Source organism: Crocodylus porosus, unplaced genomic scaffold (assembly GCF_001723895.1).
Source record: "Crocodylus porosus isolate Cpor-Errol unplaced genomic scaffold, CroPor_comp1, whole genome shotgun sequence".
Lineage (NCBI taxonomy): Eukaryota > Metazoa > Chordata > Crocodylia > Crocodylidae > Crocodylus > Crocodylus porosus.
The window spans coordinates 6,041,650-6,058,053 of NW_017728928.1; the positions used below are offsets into that span (position 1 = coordinate 6,041,650).

Sequence of the window (16,404 nt, forward strand, 5' to 3'; positions counted from 1 at the left end):
AGTCATATTTTTTACCAACCAATGTGGATATTGTCTCGGGCATAGCTCCTGCTGTGTACTGCACTTTGCTTAACTTGGTTGGAAAGATGTCTTCAAGTTGAGACCCAATTAGTGATAGCACATGTACACGCCAGCATGAAGGACTACTAGTAAGCGCTCTGTCCAAGCTGTATTATGAAGAATTATTTCAGTTAATAGTAAATTTTATTTTTGGATAAACATTACACTCGTCTCTTTATTATTTGAATTCAAAACTATATGTAGGGGTTATTTTCTTTTTCCTTTGTACCTGTGTCATTCATCTCTGATCTCTGGTTTTTCTGTATCGTTGTACTTTCGTTTGAACTGCAGTGGTTATTTGTATTCTGGCTGTAGTGAAACATGCATGCTTACTCTGTGACTATTTCTCTGCTTGGTACTTAGCTAGCTCTTGCTGTCATACTGAACTGCTGTACAATGTCACGAGAATAGTACTACTCTACGGTAGAATTTAGCTGAACTCAAAACCCCTAATAATATCCTCGTGGAAAAGCCACTGTCATATCTCTATCTTTGACCTTGGCACCCTTCTATTTTGTCCTGTCCAAATTTCCAAGCATCTAAAAACTTAGAAATTACCTAAAAAATGTTTTCAAAACTTCAGTCATCAAAGATGTTAGTAATTACGGCAGATGCAGGTAGTTTCATTCTGCCAACTATAGTAGGCCGAGAGCTGAATATAGCTCTGAAACTTCTTCGACATGGCAGGTGGCAGATAGTGAGGAATGCAAATATAGTTCACAACTGGGCAAATTACTGGAGTGATAACATAAGGGTTAGATATGGTCAGGCTGTTTGTTTTTCTTTGAACTGGGCAGAGAGAGGAGTGACTAAACATGAAGCTTTGAAAAGGCTCTTGCAGCATGTTTGACACCTTGTTTTGCTCTAGTTACCTTTTAATGTTGTTCTGAGATGATTATGCTTCCTAACAGGCTCTTCTGACAGCCTTACATGTTCGGGAATAGCTAGGCTCAGAAGCTCCCTATAGCAAGAACACAATAAGCGATAGCAAGCAGCTGCCTGACCCACACAAAGGAGTGTTTGAGAGAAGTTTTCCTATTGGCATCACCAGGATTGGAAGGCCACGGTGACTGGGCTGGCTGTGTTGTGTCCCTGCCCAGGATTTCACTGAACATCCTGCCGCCCATTCCCCAATATGTTGGGGCTCAGGACTTTCCTTCTCCTAGGATGAAATTCTAGAATTCACCCACTCTTTGACCCGGATTTGGGTTAAAGCCCATCAGTACGGGTCATGGACACTGCAGCAGGGCCAGCTGGATCCTGTGGGTAACGACTCTCCAGGAGCTGAGCCCCAGTAGTTAAGATGCAAGACCCACGCACCCTTCTCAAGTACGGGTGTTTAATATCAAGAGCAGGAACACGGCAGAGACATAGGCTTCTCTTTGTGTTGTTTTGAATATACCTGGTTCTTCCCTAGCCCATGCTTAAAGAGTGCTGCTTGCTTACAGTTCAGTCCCCCATTCCTTCCCTGTCTGGCAGATGCACACCAGGCTCACCACTTCTGTCCCTTTTTGCTGTGGTACTTTGTAACCAGGAACAGTCTTTTGATCTCTTGGGTTCCAGTTTTGGCCGAAAAGGCCTATTTAATTGTTCTGACCCCTGGAAGTGGTATTGCCTCACTGTTCTCCTAGCTGCTTTGAAGTGGTGTACTTATAGCTATCTTATCTTTTAGTCCTTGTTTCAGTTCTTGTGTCTCCAGTGCCCAGCTTTGATGACTTAACTCCTTGAGGTCAAGCAGGCAGAAGTATAACATTGAACAGAAAGTGGAGCCATGTATCAACAGTCAAAAGAATAATAGGATTTTTCTGGTTTGTTACTGGCAGAATTTAGGACCTTATAGTGAAAAGACTGCTGAGCACCAGGCATGAAACCCTGGCTCCGCTGAATTCACCAAGGCCGAGATTTCACCCCCTCTGGCTGACACAGCAAGAAGTCTGGGTTCAGAGCATGGCAGGAGTCAAAATATACAACTGGGTCTAAATGAATGTGTGGGGCTAAGATGCCTAGTGGTACCTAACTGCTCCTCCCCTTTCTATCCAGCAGTACCATGTTCCTGTCCCTCAGGTTTGGAGCAAGCCCCTGAATGAACTTTATGCATCTCTGCTGGATGCAGCTGCTCAGCCTGGATTCTGTGATGATTTACCTTATAGAAAGCAGTTACCCTCATGTGCCAAGTTCTTGAGAATCCTGAAACTTGACATGGGTAAAAGTAACAGGGTTGAAGTAAATAATAAGGTACGGGCTCTTCTTTTTCAGAGCTGTGGAAGTGCTAGCTCAGTGACAGTGCCAGAAACTCTGTTGTTTGTTTCAACTCTTGATGGAAGTTTGCATGCTGTCAGCAAGAGGACAGGGGCAATCAAGTGGACTTTAAAAGAAGGTGAGTAGGAGGTGTCATTGGGCCTTCCCTGCAAGAAGTTAAATAACTGCAAATTGAGTTAAATCTTTTGAAGCCATTGTGCATACAGAAAGATGCATTTCTTTGGTTTGGTCTTCTGGATCTGCCTGTGTTTAACTGCAGTGGTTTAGGAATCGTGCTGGCCTGATTACCATACCTGATGTCTTGAAGTTAAACCCTGCATGATGGTGATATGTGTACAGCTTTATTTGCTTCTGAAGGTAATCCTCCCTGTTCATATGCCCAGCAAGGCTTGATTCCAGTGATTTCTTTGATGTAAACGTTTTAGGTGCCATTGTCCTTCACAGGCTGGATTATGCAGAAGGAAGGGCAGTATGGCACCTTATAGACTAGGTCATCTTTTGCCTGACTGAAGACTAAAATGACTAACTACCTCTTAAAACTGGATTGTGCACAGTACACCACTCTGCTTGGGGCTAGCCTTGTAATTTGAAAGCTGCTCAGATACTACAAAATACTGCCTGTGCCTCCTGGGTGGTGTGAGGAATGTAGCAGGAAAGAGTCCCTGAACACTCCCTAATTCTGCGTTTGCTCCCCAGTGTAATTCAGAGTGTAGATGTGCTCGGTTTGGAGAACAATGAACACAGCTGTCATAGGCTCTGAGCAGGTATCCAGGTGCTGTGGTCACAGGTACAGTATAAGGATCTGAACAGGACAGAAAAGGATCAATCTGCGGGGCTGTTTCAGCTGTTCACCTGTGGAACAAGGAGGGACAGGGTTTGTTGTAGAAGACTTTTAGCTGTAGAATATGCTCCTCTCTCTTCTGTGTAGGCCTGAGAAGAAGGGTAATAGGTTAATGATGCCTTCCTTTTATTGACATGGAAGAGTGAGCTGTATTTTGTAATAGTGTTTGGTGATGAGACTAGATGCTTGGATTAGTAAAATAACCACAGAGAGGACTCTTGAGAACATCTTCTTCAGTGTTTCTTTATGAAAACACATTTGTAACTGGCTGCGGTTGGTCCTGGATGACTCTGTGAGCCTTTTTTCTTCATCTCTGGAAAACCATTAGAAAGCAACAACCTGAAATGGAGTCACAGTGATTGCAGCCTTTGGCTCAATGTTGGTAAACCAGTTGTTGGTTCAGCAGGCAGGGTGAATTAGTGGTAAATGACTGCTTATCAGATTGATGTCTGCTCTTCAAACCAGTGTTCTTCCCTCCAGAGGTCAGTTTGGATCCACCAAGCAAGGAGTTAACTGTATGCTTTTTAAACTCCTTTTATCTATGGTAGAGTAGGAAAAGGCAAGCTCACAGATTGCTGTCTTGGCATGTGACTGTCTTTGTAGATTTTTTTCTATCTGTACTAGAATTATTCTCCCCTTTTAAAATTCAGGCCCCTTCCATGCCTGAACAGACTTGACGAGAAGAATGAAAGTCAATACCCTCTTAACTCACTATTGCCTCGTTGCTTCGAGCTGTATTAGAAGCTTCCCCTGGTTTCTGCTAGTCTCCGTACTGACACGCATGTGGATATATCTTCCTATCCTGTGAAGGATGTATGGGCTTAGAGCAGTGGATAGCCTTTACTTGTAGACAGCCTTATTAGGGGACATGAGATGTCTCTGAGGAGGCACGGAGGTACTAACTAATGAACGTGAGAGGATCCTGGTTTAATCCAGTCTGCTTAAGTATAATTCCCCATTGTAAAAAAAAAAATATATATATATATATGTTGCAGAATACAATTGGCAGCACTCGGGATCAACTGTTTTGAAGGATGTATATTGTTTTTTTCATGTCTCTGACAATGTTATTCTGGATTTTATCTGCCTGTGGTGCACTCAACTGGTATTTTTGTGAAACGCTTATCACCAATGTGTTTGGTTCTGTATGCCAATAAAAACCACAAACCTACATCCAAAAGTGTCAGGTTATAGTTGCTAGCATTAGAGCTCATTTGTGATCCAGCTTCACAATGGTTTAGCTTAGTGCAGTGAAATTTTGAGAGCAAAGACAACATGAGTAACTTGGGAACTGAAGGTGGAAGCTGTGCTTCAAGTTGAACTTGGCATTTCTGACCCTTCTGTTGCAGATGGGCCCCATGAAAGGTGTGTAGCACTTATAGCGTAGTAACTGGAGTCAAGCATCAGAGATGGCTAGCTACCTACCACCCTGCTATAACGTTGTGTTAAATGCTAAAATATGCCAACTTTAGTCTTAATTTCAGTGCCTTCTCTTTTTGCTCTCTTGTCTCTGTTAATTGTATGCTTGCAAAATGTACAAAACTCTACTAGTAAGGTGCAGATAGAGTGTGTCTTCCGGCAGGTGCTTCTGTACCCTGGATATCAGAGAACTGAGCACATGTTGCTGTTCACACAGCTTGAGAGTTTGGTGATCACCTGCCATAAGATAGTGTTTGTTGTTAATGCTTAAGAACTTTGATGTTTGGCAAATTCTTGGTTGAAAGTTTGCTCATGTCCTGAAACTGAGAATGAGTAAGGGGAATTGTTCAGGGTCTAGTAGTGATTAAGCAGATGCAAAGATCTTGCCATTTGTTTGTTGTTTTTAAATTAGCAATAAAACCTATTTTAAGTACCCAGAGTCAGTGCTTCTTGTCTCCACAAGTACATATTTGGGTTTTCTGCCCTTATATAGTGCTGCCAAGAGAGGCATTTTGAATGCTGTACTCCCTTTTCCCTAGATATACCTAAAATAAACTGGGTCAGGTACAGTTAAGAGACCCCATGGTTTAGAAGAGAAAAGTGTATACACTACACTTACCTGCACCACATACTCTGGGCCTAGTTATAGTAAGGTACCCTCAGCTCTCATTAGCTTAAAGGGAAATTGGTGCTCAGTAGTTTGCAGAATTGGGCCCCCAGCAACTGCTATGTAGCTGGTTCCCTGGGCTTTCAAAAGATAGAAAGTGGTTCTACAGTGAATAGAAAAATGGTGGGGGGGAGTTCCTGTTTCAGAAGGACTCTTATCCTTCCTGGAGCCCCAGACAATTCATCCTTTGCATCTTGAAGCTCCAGGATGGCCACCACCTCTGAACAATTCTCTAAAGTGTTACTTCTGATCAGCATGAGTAGTTTTCAGGTCCCAGAAGTTCAGTAAGCTCTGTTACTTCCTCCTTTGTTACTCGCAAGTCACCAAACAAAAATCAAGCTGCAGCACTTCAACATATTTTTTCTTTGTTCTCCCACTAATTTCTGCTTCCTCCTGCACTGTCCTCAGACTGTCCTTTTGCACCAAATGACTGCTTGGGACACCAGGGGCTCAGCTGCATTTTCCCCCTGCCTGCACTGGTCTGTCCCGAGCGGCACATGGCTCTGCCGCTGCTTCTGCCGGCTGGTGCCGACCTGTCCTGCCTCCTCCTGTCCCCAGCAGCACGTGGGAAGCCGACTTCAGCTGCATGCTGCTCCGGATGGGACAGACCCACCCGGGTCGGCACCAGCCAGCAGAGGCGGTGGCGGAGCCGTATGCCGCTCGGGACTGACCGGCGCAGGTGGGAGAGTGCAGCTGAGCCCCTGCTGCTCTGGCCGGGCTTGTCCTGTCCCGAGAGGCCCATGGGTACTTCTCTTCCCACACGCGCCGCGTTGGCAACTCGAGCTGACACGGTACATGTGGGAACCTTGTCCCTTCAGCAGCCATTAGGAAGCTGCTGAGGGGCTGGGGGAGGGACAAGGGGTGGACTTTTGTTTCCTGTTGCAGCACCATGGGCCTCAGAAAATGCCTTGATGGGCCACATGTTGGACAAGCCTGGGATATACGCTATGCCTAGGTTTGAGACTAGATTTGCAGCCAGTGGGTGCATCTACACAGGATATTAGCACACACCATTAACCTTTAAAGTTTAAAGTTTGTTGCTTCCAGGCATGTTGTTGAAATGTGTGCCCAGAACTGAGGCACGTTGAGCTGGTTTGGAGCAGCCCTGGCTGCTGCTGGAGCAGTCCAGGGGGTCAGCCTGCCAGCCTGGAGCTGCTCCCCCAGCTCTGTGTGCTGCGGAGGGGCAGGCTGAGGCACAGTGGTGCCGCAGCGCAGGACTAGCAGGCAGGCACCCCACACTGAAGCACCCTCGTGCCCCAGCCAATTGCATCAGCATCTACACATGTGCTACTGCAGAATTAATTATTTTCCTGCTGCCTAATAGGTCTGCACGTGTAGACATGAGATGTTTACTGTGGAGCTAAGTCGTCTACTGTGTCTCGTGTAGTAAACGTCTGGTGTAGACGTGCCCGGTGTAGATTGGATGGTGTGATTTAGAATGTACAGTCATGAAGTCGGGGACTTCATGTTCCCGAGTTCTGTACAACGCTAAGCAATTAACATCTTTCATTTTAATTGTTTAAAGGGGCTCCATTTCTGATAATTTTCTTCTGCAACTTAGCTTAACAAAGTCAATAGTTCATGCATAAAGTTGCAGAATTAAACTGTTATGTGCTGAGCACTGTTAACAGTGCTGGGCTGAGAGCTGTAGCAGCAGTGGTAATCATAAAGGTTGCCACAGCCCAGGAACGTTCTTTAGTCCAGATCCAAAGATGAAGCCAGTAGTGACTGTAGAGAGAGATGGCTGCTAAGGTCTGAGCTGTGAGACCTTCGCTTCCCAAGAGCAGGTTCCAGAGGATGCTGAGTCTGTGTCTCTAACCTTTTTGAGAGGAGCTGCATCACGTAGCGAGGATGATGTGCATGTGTTTTAACTCTGTCCGTTAGCCCAAGACTTAGGCTGGGCCCTAGCGCAGGAAACTGTTTTTTCCAGTTCATTCCATGGTGGTAGCAATTTGTTCATTTGCTCTTTCAGAATCTGCCACTTCTCCTTTTCGGTCATTGGTTTCATGGTTTTTTTCTCAAGATACTGGCATATTATGCTGATTGAAATCTGTAAAAATATTGCAGGCATTCAACCTAAATGGCTCTTTGGTCAAACAGCAGCCTTTCCCTTATCTAGGTTTTTATGAGGCAGGTTGAAAATTTAAAGTGATAGATGCTGTAATGCTATAAGCAGAATTATGCTAGGAACTATTCTCAGATATTGCAAATATGATAGATTTTTTTTTCTTTAAAATTCCAGACTTTGGCCTCAAAATACTCTATAAAGTTAATGCAGAATAAGTTAAAATGTCTTGTCCTTGAGGCCCAACAACAATATGATACAAACAGCACTGAGTCAGGCCACCTGGTTGTTACCTGGTTAAACTGTTAATGCCAGTGAGACATACTTGGGCTTAATTAATGGGCTGAATCCTTGGACAGTCCTTATGTTAATAGGTTCCCCTGGTTCTGCTCTTGCTGTAAGCGGCCTTTAGAGAATCTAGAATTAACCTCTTACTTTTTTACTGTTTTTCCAGCAGAAGGTTTTGTAATAATGGAGACCTTCTGTGAGACTTCTAAATGGAAACTATTAACATTTCAAGGAATATGTTATTTTTCTAATCCTGGGTTGGTGGGGAAAGGCACAGAACAATCCCTCTAAGTACTCTTTTCTACCTCTGACAGCTGTGACTTAGCTTTGTTTTTCAAGACCTTTGGCACATTGTAGAGATGATGGGTAGCATCTAAAAATATGAGCAGTGATTTCCTGAATGCTGTAATAGACCTTGTCAGAGATGTGAAGCTGTGGTACATGGAGTTAAAAGACAGCCCAATCTGAATATATTGATTTAACTTAACTGGCAGCTGTGAGGGAAAAGAAACGGGAAAATCAAACAGTCGCTATAGGTAAGCTGCCCTCTCAATGAGCTCTGGGGAGTAATTATAAGCAATGCCTACTTCCCTGCTTCACTTCAGAGTGACACACAGCTGTTTTGCCCAGTTGTACGGCTAAAAAACCAAAACCCACAGAAGGGCTGAAACAGCTGTCAGAAGAGGAACGGTGCTGTTCATGGTCAGGGGGCCTGGCTGACAAAAGTGGTCTGCAGAAGGATGCTGAAGAAGCTGGGCCTTCCCCGACCCAGGGAGAGGCAAGTCTTGAGTTCAGGCCGGTGTATTGTTTGGGGTTCTGTTTCTTTAAAGTACATTGTTCAAAATAAATAATCATTTGTTTTAAAAAGGGTGTGTGGTCATTGTTTACCACTACCATTGTTCCTGGAAGGAGGACGACTGGTAATGAAGATAAGTCATGTCCCTTAACATGATCACCACAGTCTCTTAAGAGTGGGAAATCATGGGATTCCCGTCAGAGAGAGGTGATAGCTTGAGGCTTTAGACTTGTTGGGAGGGAACTCAGTCCAGCAGCTCTTATGAGAAGCTTCTCTATTAAGCCTAAAAGTGGCAAAAGCTGTTCTCTGTCCTGGTAGAGCTGGCTTTCTTTTGCTGATCAGATTGTGGCCCATGCCTGGGGGAATCCTTGAAAGTCTGACATCAATGAGCCTAGAGTCACAAGTTTCTTATTTTATCTTAAGGTAACTTCTTTTACCGTATACTTTGAAGTGAAGGTGGCATATGTTAGAAGCCACATGAAAGAGTGTGAGAACAATTCACAGTCTGTCTTTAAAGCAGTATTACCAGGGTGTTACAGTTTTAGGGAAAGATCATGAAAGTGTTAACAACATCAGAAAATTTTATTTCCTTTCGCCAGCTGAATCTAGTGAAACAGATCTCTACAACCGGTTTTTCCAGTGGTAATAGGAGATCTGCTTTAACTGTAAGAGATTTTTCTCCACCAGGTTCTCATTCCCAGCAAGCATTTTTAAGTGGAAATGAATCAGATTCCTATGTTTGATCCATAGGCTGCTGCTCCTCATAGGTTGTATTGTACGCTTAGGCAGAGTTATGGGAGGCCGTTCACAGGAGCAGGTGTCTTGCTTTTAAGGAATCACTGCTTCCCTTTCCTCAAGACTGACAAGGAAGATAAGATATCAGGAAGGAAAGCCGAAGAACTTTCTCACAATCGTGTCATCTGTGTCAAAATGCGTCTGAAACAAGAATGGAGTTCGTTATTCTCATAGCAATACAGGATTTTCTTCCCACCTTTAGGGACGTTCAAGAGGGCATGTCTACACGCTATGGCGACATAGTGATCTTGTGGGTCTACACATGATCACCAGTGACGGAGCCAGTGAATCTAACTGTGCAACGCCCATACGCCGCAGTATGGGTGGCTACCGCACCGTGTTTTAGTACTTCCCCCAAGCAAGTACTAAAACGTGGTGCAGTACTAACATTGCCATATGGTGACATGTAGATGTGCCCAGAAAGATTCAGAGGAAAAACGAGAAAGCATTCATTAGATTTCTGGTATTGCCAGGGTCTTCCCTTTCTTGAGCAAAGAGAACAAATAATTGATGAGCAACATTTTGCTAACAGCTTCCTCAGCATCTCTTAACATTGGATTTCTTTCTCTCATCTGGGTTGATAAAAGGAGAGGATATTCCTGGTTTAAGATTTCTTAGGCAATAGACAGGATACAGAGCTCCGCTTTGAACCTGAAAAGAGTGTGTATACCAAGAGGATGATGCTCCTGCACCAGAAGATGGCTGGATTCAAGGACTGTTAGTCCATGCATTCATAATGGAATTTCTTCTATTCAAAATGTAATTTTTGGGAAGGGGCTCTGGAGGATAGCATGACTGACGGTTTGGCTAAGGGCACAGACAGACCAGGAACACCCAGTGGAAAATGGACTCTAAGCTTGACTGTTTCTTCAGTTCAGATCGGTGTTCCTGGGTGATCACTGGTACATCTCGTGCTAATACATTTGTGGAACACAGTAGGTCTTTAGAACCAAGGTTTAAAGGAACCTGCAGCGGTGGATTTTGCCTTTAAAGATATAAAAACAACTTTTAAATGAAAGGTGAGCTTGGGCCTGAGCTTTGAGAATGTGCAGTGATATGTCAACAAATAGTTGAATTAGAAAATGAGGGGGTTGATTCAGGTATCATTAGTTTTATGCTGTTGTCTTCAATAGGTTTACCACTCACTCACTCTCATTTAAGTTAGAGAATAGTCAGAACCTTAGACTAAAAATGTCTGAAAAGATTGCAAGTAACAGCTCAGGCAGGAAATTGTCATCAAAGGCCTTGTGTGGACTAGCCTAGAAAGTGTTTTTTCATGCTTGTTGTTTTGACTTAAAAACAAAGTGTACCTCTGGTTACGATTTCAAACCCAAGCGTGCAGGTTATCATGATTAGTGATCAGCAGAGGAAGAGATGTTCAGAGAAAAGGCTGTAGGCAGGCCTGTTCAAGCACTGTTGTTGAAGATTTGATGTAATCTGTCTATGTTGGTAATCATTAAAGGCAGCTTTTTTCTTCCCACATGAAAAAAAATTCTGTATATAATCAGTTCATCGAGAAAACGTGCAGAGTTGCTTGGTATGTTGCTTGGCAAGTGTTTGACTTGCAGAGGCACTTTCTACTTTGTGCTGATTGATGGTGCTGTCATGTCCCCAAATACCAAAGTTTTTCCCTTCCCAGGAGGCCATTATGATTACAAATATCTCTGTTTGTGGTCATCCCATCTCCGGTTCCCTTTATTCTCTCTCACCCTGACTGTTGTGGACCCTTAGATCAGGGACAGGTAACCCATTCTGACTGCAGGCTAGAATGAATTGGCCCGAGACAGAAGTGGACGAGTGCTGGGACCTGGCCACTGCTTATCTCTGGCAGCATGGGGAGAGCGCCCACAAGCGAAGCTGCCTGCTGCCAAATGCCATCGAAGCCCTACATCTGAAGGCCGGTCCAGTGGTTCTGGGCCGCAGGTTGCCATGCCCTGCTTTCCCGAGCTGAGCCACGTTCTGTAACCAGCCTTCTAGGCTTCTCGGACCCCTCTTCAGTGACGAGCTGATCTTGTAAGTCACCGCTGCGTGTTGTGTTAGATGGAAATCTTGCAGATCACAGGAAACCTAAGAGGAGCAGACTCTGAGAACTGAAGTTGCAGCTCTGCCTGGTATAACGTAGCATGCTTTTCCTTCCCCTCAAAGCTTCAGGCTGTTTTCTCCACCCAGAAGGTGGAAATGAGTTATTGTGGTTTGTTGTAATCTGTAGTTGGGTGGAATATGTAGCTATGACTAAACAGGCCAGTCTGTTGAAAGAGGCAGAACCAGGCTTTAGGTAGCTCCTTTCTTTCAAAGGCCTTTGAAGCCTCATTACTTTTGGGATCTTTGTTGTAGCACATGCAGCTGTGATGAATCTTAGATCTTATCCAGTATTGCCCCAACTACCCAGAACACCTATGGTATTTTATTATCAAGCAAATGATTGATCAAAATCGGCATCATCCTAATACGACTAGGCAGCACTGGCCGAATCCTGCCATGGTTGTGACCTCCCTGAGTGACAAAATCTGTAACAATGCAGAATATCATCACCAAGTGCTGCCTTTTCACTTGTGAGCTGAGTTTCTCCTAGAATATTTAGATGCTTTGAACTAAATTATTTGATCTGCTGCTTGAAGGAGATACCTGCACCATCGATGTTTAGGGTTTGAAAAGGAAACCGAACCTTGGATCCAGTTGCAGTTTTAACTAAGCTGCTCTAGGGTGTGTATTGTGAGAGAAGACATGGAAAAATCAGAGACAGAAGTTGAAGGACTGCTATTATTCATATCTTATCAGTCTCTAATATTGCCAGTGCATTTTCTGGTTGCTCCTGTTTGCAGCTGCATGCTGCTGGGCAGCTGTGGGTTTTTTTGACCCATTTTTGGCTTTGTTGATTTGATCAAATATACAAAACTGATGGAAATAAAAATGGCATTAGCCATTAGGGTTAGGGTTGAGCGTTCCTGATTCGTGCAGGGGGTTGGACCTCAGTGACTGTTGAAATCCCTTCCAACTCTTTGATTCTGTTAGTCATGTAGCAGCGTGTATGATGCAATATACAGATAAGGGAGGGATCTCCTCGATATCCCGGATGACCAGAAACCAGCTGGCCTTGTCTTCATCTCGCAGAGCTCTGCTAATACTGCTCTGCATTTGAACTGTCCCAAACTGGGCCAGCTTCCCAGTCCAGAGTCTCTCGTAAGGAATGTTTGTGCCCTGTCCCCATTTCCCTGCTCTTGCATCACTGTGTTTGTGCACATGTGTGGAGGGGACTCGTTGGAAAAAATAAACACAAGTTACTCATTGCATTAGCTTGTCTGATCATCTTTCCTTTGTTTCCTCTACTCATTCTTATTTTAATGCTCGTATCTGTGAGGAGCAAGGACCTGCTGGGAAGTATACAGTACTTCCAGACAAGGGTAGTACCTTGTACTTGTGCCTCTCGCAGACACTGCACGCAGGAGCCAGTCTTCCACCTGAGATATGTCTGGGTTGTGTTGCTACCAGGTTTACCAAGCCTGAGCATTCAAAACTCAGGAGTCAGGTCCCAAAATAGCATTAAGTTGGCCTAAAAATCGTAAGAATTTTTCTCACAATAAATGTCAAGACTGTTTTATTTGCCTTTGCAGCCTGTGAACCTTTAAGATGGTTCATGTTGTCAGGCTTTTGTTTACAGCTGTGAAAGCTAGAAACGACCATTTTGGCAAGGTGGGTAGAAATTCTCAGGTAACTGCATGAATTCAGGCCCTGAAGAAAAGCTAGGTATTGTGAGACTTGCGAGAGCTGGCAGTGCTGAGAATGGATGCCTGGGAAAGTTTCACTGGGGAAATCATTTACATTAATTTTTCCCTTACATTTTTGGAGAATCCTTTGTATTGCAGGCAGATATGAAGGTTGGTTTACAGTTTGTGGCTTTTCTGTGACATTTTGGATTAATGTTAAATTCTTCTCCATTGTATGGCATAGAGCAGCATGGAGCAGAACGTGAAAGCAGCTTTCTGGTTGTGATCACAATCTTGCCCTTGTTTAAGTCCTTGGCAGCGTTCCTGCTGATTTCAGTAGAGGGCGAACCAGGTTTGGAGCTTGCATCTTGCATCATAAATTGAGTGTGAGGTTGGCTAAGAAGGCATATGCTTGCCGGCCTGGTGAGCTAGAAAGTCAGGCGTGATCATAAAACAGAGAAGAAAGAGACATCAGGCAAGCCTTCTTGCATTCAGACAAGATTTACATTCTCCTCTGTCTCCATATCCCCTGTAAATACCAAGTAGCATTAGCAAGTGTTTAAATAAAATGGACTGCCAAGGCCTATCACAGTGGCTGCCTGGGAGTATTGAACAGCCTCCTCCTGGGCAGCCCATGAGCAGTCACTAGGGAACTTGCCTGTGAAACCAGAGGTGGTTTTTGTACCCTGAGAAGTTGTCCTTGCCTGGCTATGAGGTGCAAGATACAGTGCAGCGCTGCCAAGTCCACTCCCATTGTGGGAAGGGGAGGTCAAGTTGGGAGCGGAGGCACGTGGATGGGGTTGAGTAGGAAAGTAGCTTGGAGCTGTAAAACTGCCCTGCTGCCCCGTAGAGGGACATAGCAAATAACACGTCTTGTTTTTAATGCGAGGTCCATCCAGGCTATCAGCTGCTGTGTACAAATCCACTTCGGTCATAGCTCCACCTGCCTGGCTTCCTTGAATGCACCTGGCTGGCAAAACAGGAAAGGCTGGGCTGGCTCAGGCTCTTTGTGTGCTGGGGTGAGGGTATGCCATTGCACCGTGCACACTGACACTGCTTGTTCTGTTTGTGCAGATCCTGTGCTCCAAATGCCAGTACACGTGGAAGAGTAAGTCACCCTGCACGTTTCATTCCTTTTATTGCTTGGTTTGCTTTTCACTGACAGCATGAAGTCTGGCTTAGTTTATACCCACTCCCATATATTTTCCAAAGCAGGGTTTGGATGAAATACCCCAAGGAAGCAGATGTGAGGCAGTTTAAAAAGCAGATATTAAATGGACAGTCAGATATGCCACTTCCCCAATTTGTAGATGGAGCATCTTTCCTTCTTACCATTTTTCTCCAAAACGCTGAGGTTTGGAGCCTGAGCAGCTTGGCTGTGCTGGTTCTGGAGTTACTGATCTGAGCTGCCTTGCAAACAGCAGAACTTGTGGGAAACTATCTCCAGATTCTCCATTTTTAAATATTTTTATTAATATGCCATAACAAACAGAGGGAACCCAAGCAACAGCATATCTAAGTGCTGCACCCCCAAGCTGGCACTGAAAAGCAACTCCTCTCACTATTCCATGTAAGACATATCGCTCGGACGCACTGGTCCCAGTTGCTCTCCCACTGAAGTGAAATGAAAACATGGATGCGATTTTTCCCCCCCCCTCCACGTTTACTGAGTGATGGTACTTTTGCTCCTTTTCTAGGCTTCCTTTCCTTTTCTGCTTGCCTTACATTGTGTAGTACTGGAGATAAGTCTTGCTTCAAAGTGTTAACACTCTCGGAAGATCATACTTCACCTATTCATAACATTGACTTTTGAGCTCGTTGGCAGTCCCAGTAAAATAAAGTCGTTTGCTCCAAGTGATGCTGTCACGTGCAAAATGAGCTGCTTTGCTTTGCATGGCTACGCCAGCCTTACAGCTCCTGTCCAACTTGAAAAAAATTGATTTGGTCTCATACGTGCTTCAGCTCTGAGGTACCCGGGGTAAAAACCGCCACTTATAAAGTAGAAGATGGTTTTTGCAAAGGAGCACTAGCCATAGGGGGGCTTGGGGGTGGGGTCTGAGATAAGCTGTTCAGGCTAGTCTCAAAGTCAGGTGTGAACTGTGATCTCTAAATGGCTTTATGCATTGTATGTATGCAGGTCAGCCCAGACTCGGCTGGACTAGGAACAATACGGCAAGTAGTGTAGGTTACACGCTCTGCCAGTTCTGAAATACCTTTTCTTTGACTGTTACTGTCCTTTAAAAGCCTAATTAATAGATCATGTCTCCAAAAACTTGATAATACAGTCAATAAGCCAATGTCAAAAGGGCTCCTTTTCCAAGGGCATTGTTCCTTTCTGTTTGCTGGCAAGTGCAAGCCGTTGGTTTATTATTTAAAAGAGGTACGTTATTCCTAGGCCGGCATTTCTTCCAGACCCGAACGATGGCAGTTTGTATACCCTTGGTGGCAAGAATAATGAAGGCTTGACTGTAAGTATGGTTTGGAAATTCTCCCCTCTGCTAATCGGACTGCATAGAGCTGGTGACCAGAGGAAATTCTCACTTTTCTGACACTCTTGTATAATTCTTGTATAATTTGTGCTGCTTACAGGAACACACATGTATTTCTTGGAAAAGCTCGTTTGTATTAGCACTGCGCAGTGGTGGTGCCAATTTTTGGATACAGATTCCTGGAATGACAACACCCCTGTTGCATTGTTGGCTGGCTTCAGAGGGGGTCAGACTCCTCTGAAGACTCCTTTGAGACAAAATTTCTGGCCTTCCTTGGGATCATTATCTTGAGGAGATCAACAAGAGACACATCTGTTTGGCCCATTTTTGATATTTTTGTAACACTTACTAATATAATAAGGATATAATACCTTCTGAGGCCCTCAAGAGATAGTATTCCGAGAAGCAGCTTGGGAGGTTCGTGCATCCATACAGTACAGTCATTTATGGCCTGGAAAACCCCCAAAATGCTTAATAATCCTGTCAAGAAATCCAACCAAACCAGAAGTAAGGATTCTGGGCTGACTTTGATAGGTGATTTTTATAATCAGGTTAAAATATCAACCATATCAAAATAGTCACCGAGCCATCTACAGATGTTAGCTGAACATTTAACTAACTGAAACTGCTTTGTGATGAAATGCAGATAAAATGTTTGTCTTGCCATGAGTTTCTTTTTCTGGCGACTGCAACAGCTTCCTTTTAGAACTCTCCAACGTTTTGAAATTTTTTTCACCAAAGAAATCTTTTCTGACAAGCTTTTTCCTAATGCACCCAGATAAGCAATCTGTATTCGTGGAATTATTTTTAGTGAATTATAGTGATACAAAGAAATAATAACAAGATAGTGAGAAGCCACCAAATGGGGTCTACTGTCCCCAAAACTGAGAAAAATTGCACTCAATTCAGGAAGTAAAAATCAACTTTTGCCCTTTTTTTCCTAGAAACTTCCATTCACCATCCCTGAGCTGGTACAGGCATCACCTTGTCGCAGTTCAGATGGGATCCTATACATGGGTAA

At 44.1% G+C, this 16,404-nt stretch overlaps 1 protein-coding gene across 1 annotated transcript in view; it reads left to right on the forward strand.

Moving 5' to 3' along the window:
- The first annotated feature begins 2,244 nt into the window (after positions 1-2,244).
- The window catches only part of ERN1 (endoplasmic reticulum to nucleus signaling 1), a 31,891-nt gene continuing 17,731 nt past the window's right edge, over positions 2,245-16,404 (forward strand). The window contains exons 1-4 of the mRNA XM_019542402.1: positions 2,245-2,437; positions 13,969-14,002; positions 15,290-15,362; positions 16,328-16,400. Of these exons, the coding sequence (XP_019397947.1) occupies positions 2,260-2,437; positions 13,969-14,002; positions 15,290-15,362; positions 16,328-16,400 (358 nt within the window). The 5' untranslated portion in view covers positions 2,245-2,259. The remainder of the gene's footprint in view (positions 2,438-13,968; positions 14,003-15,289; positions 15,363-16,327; positions 16,401-16,404) is intronic.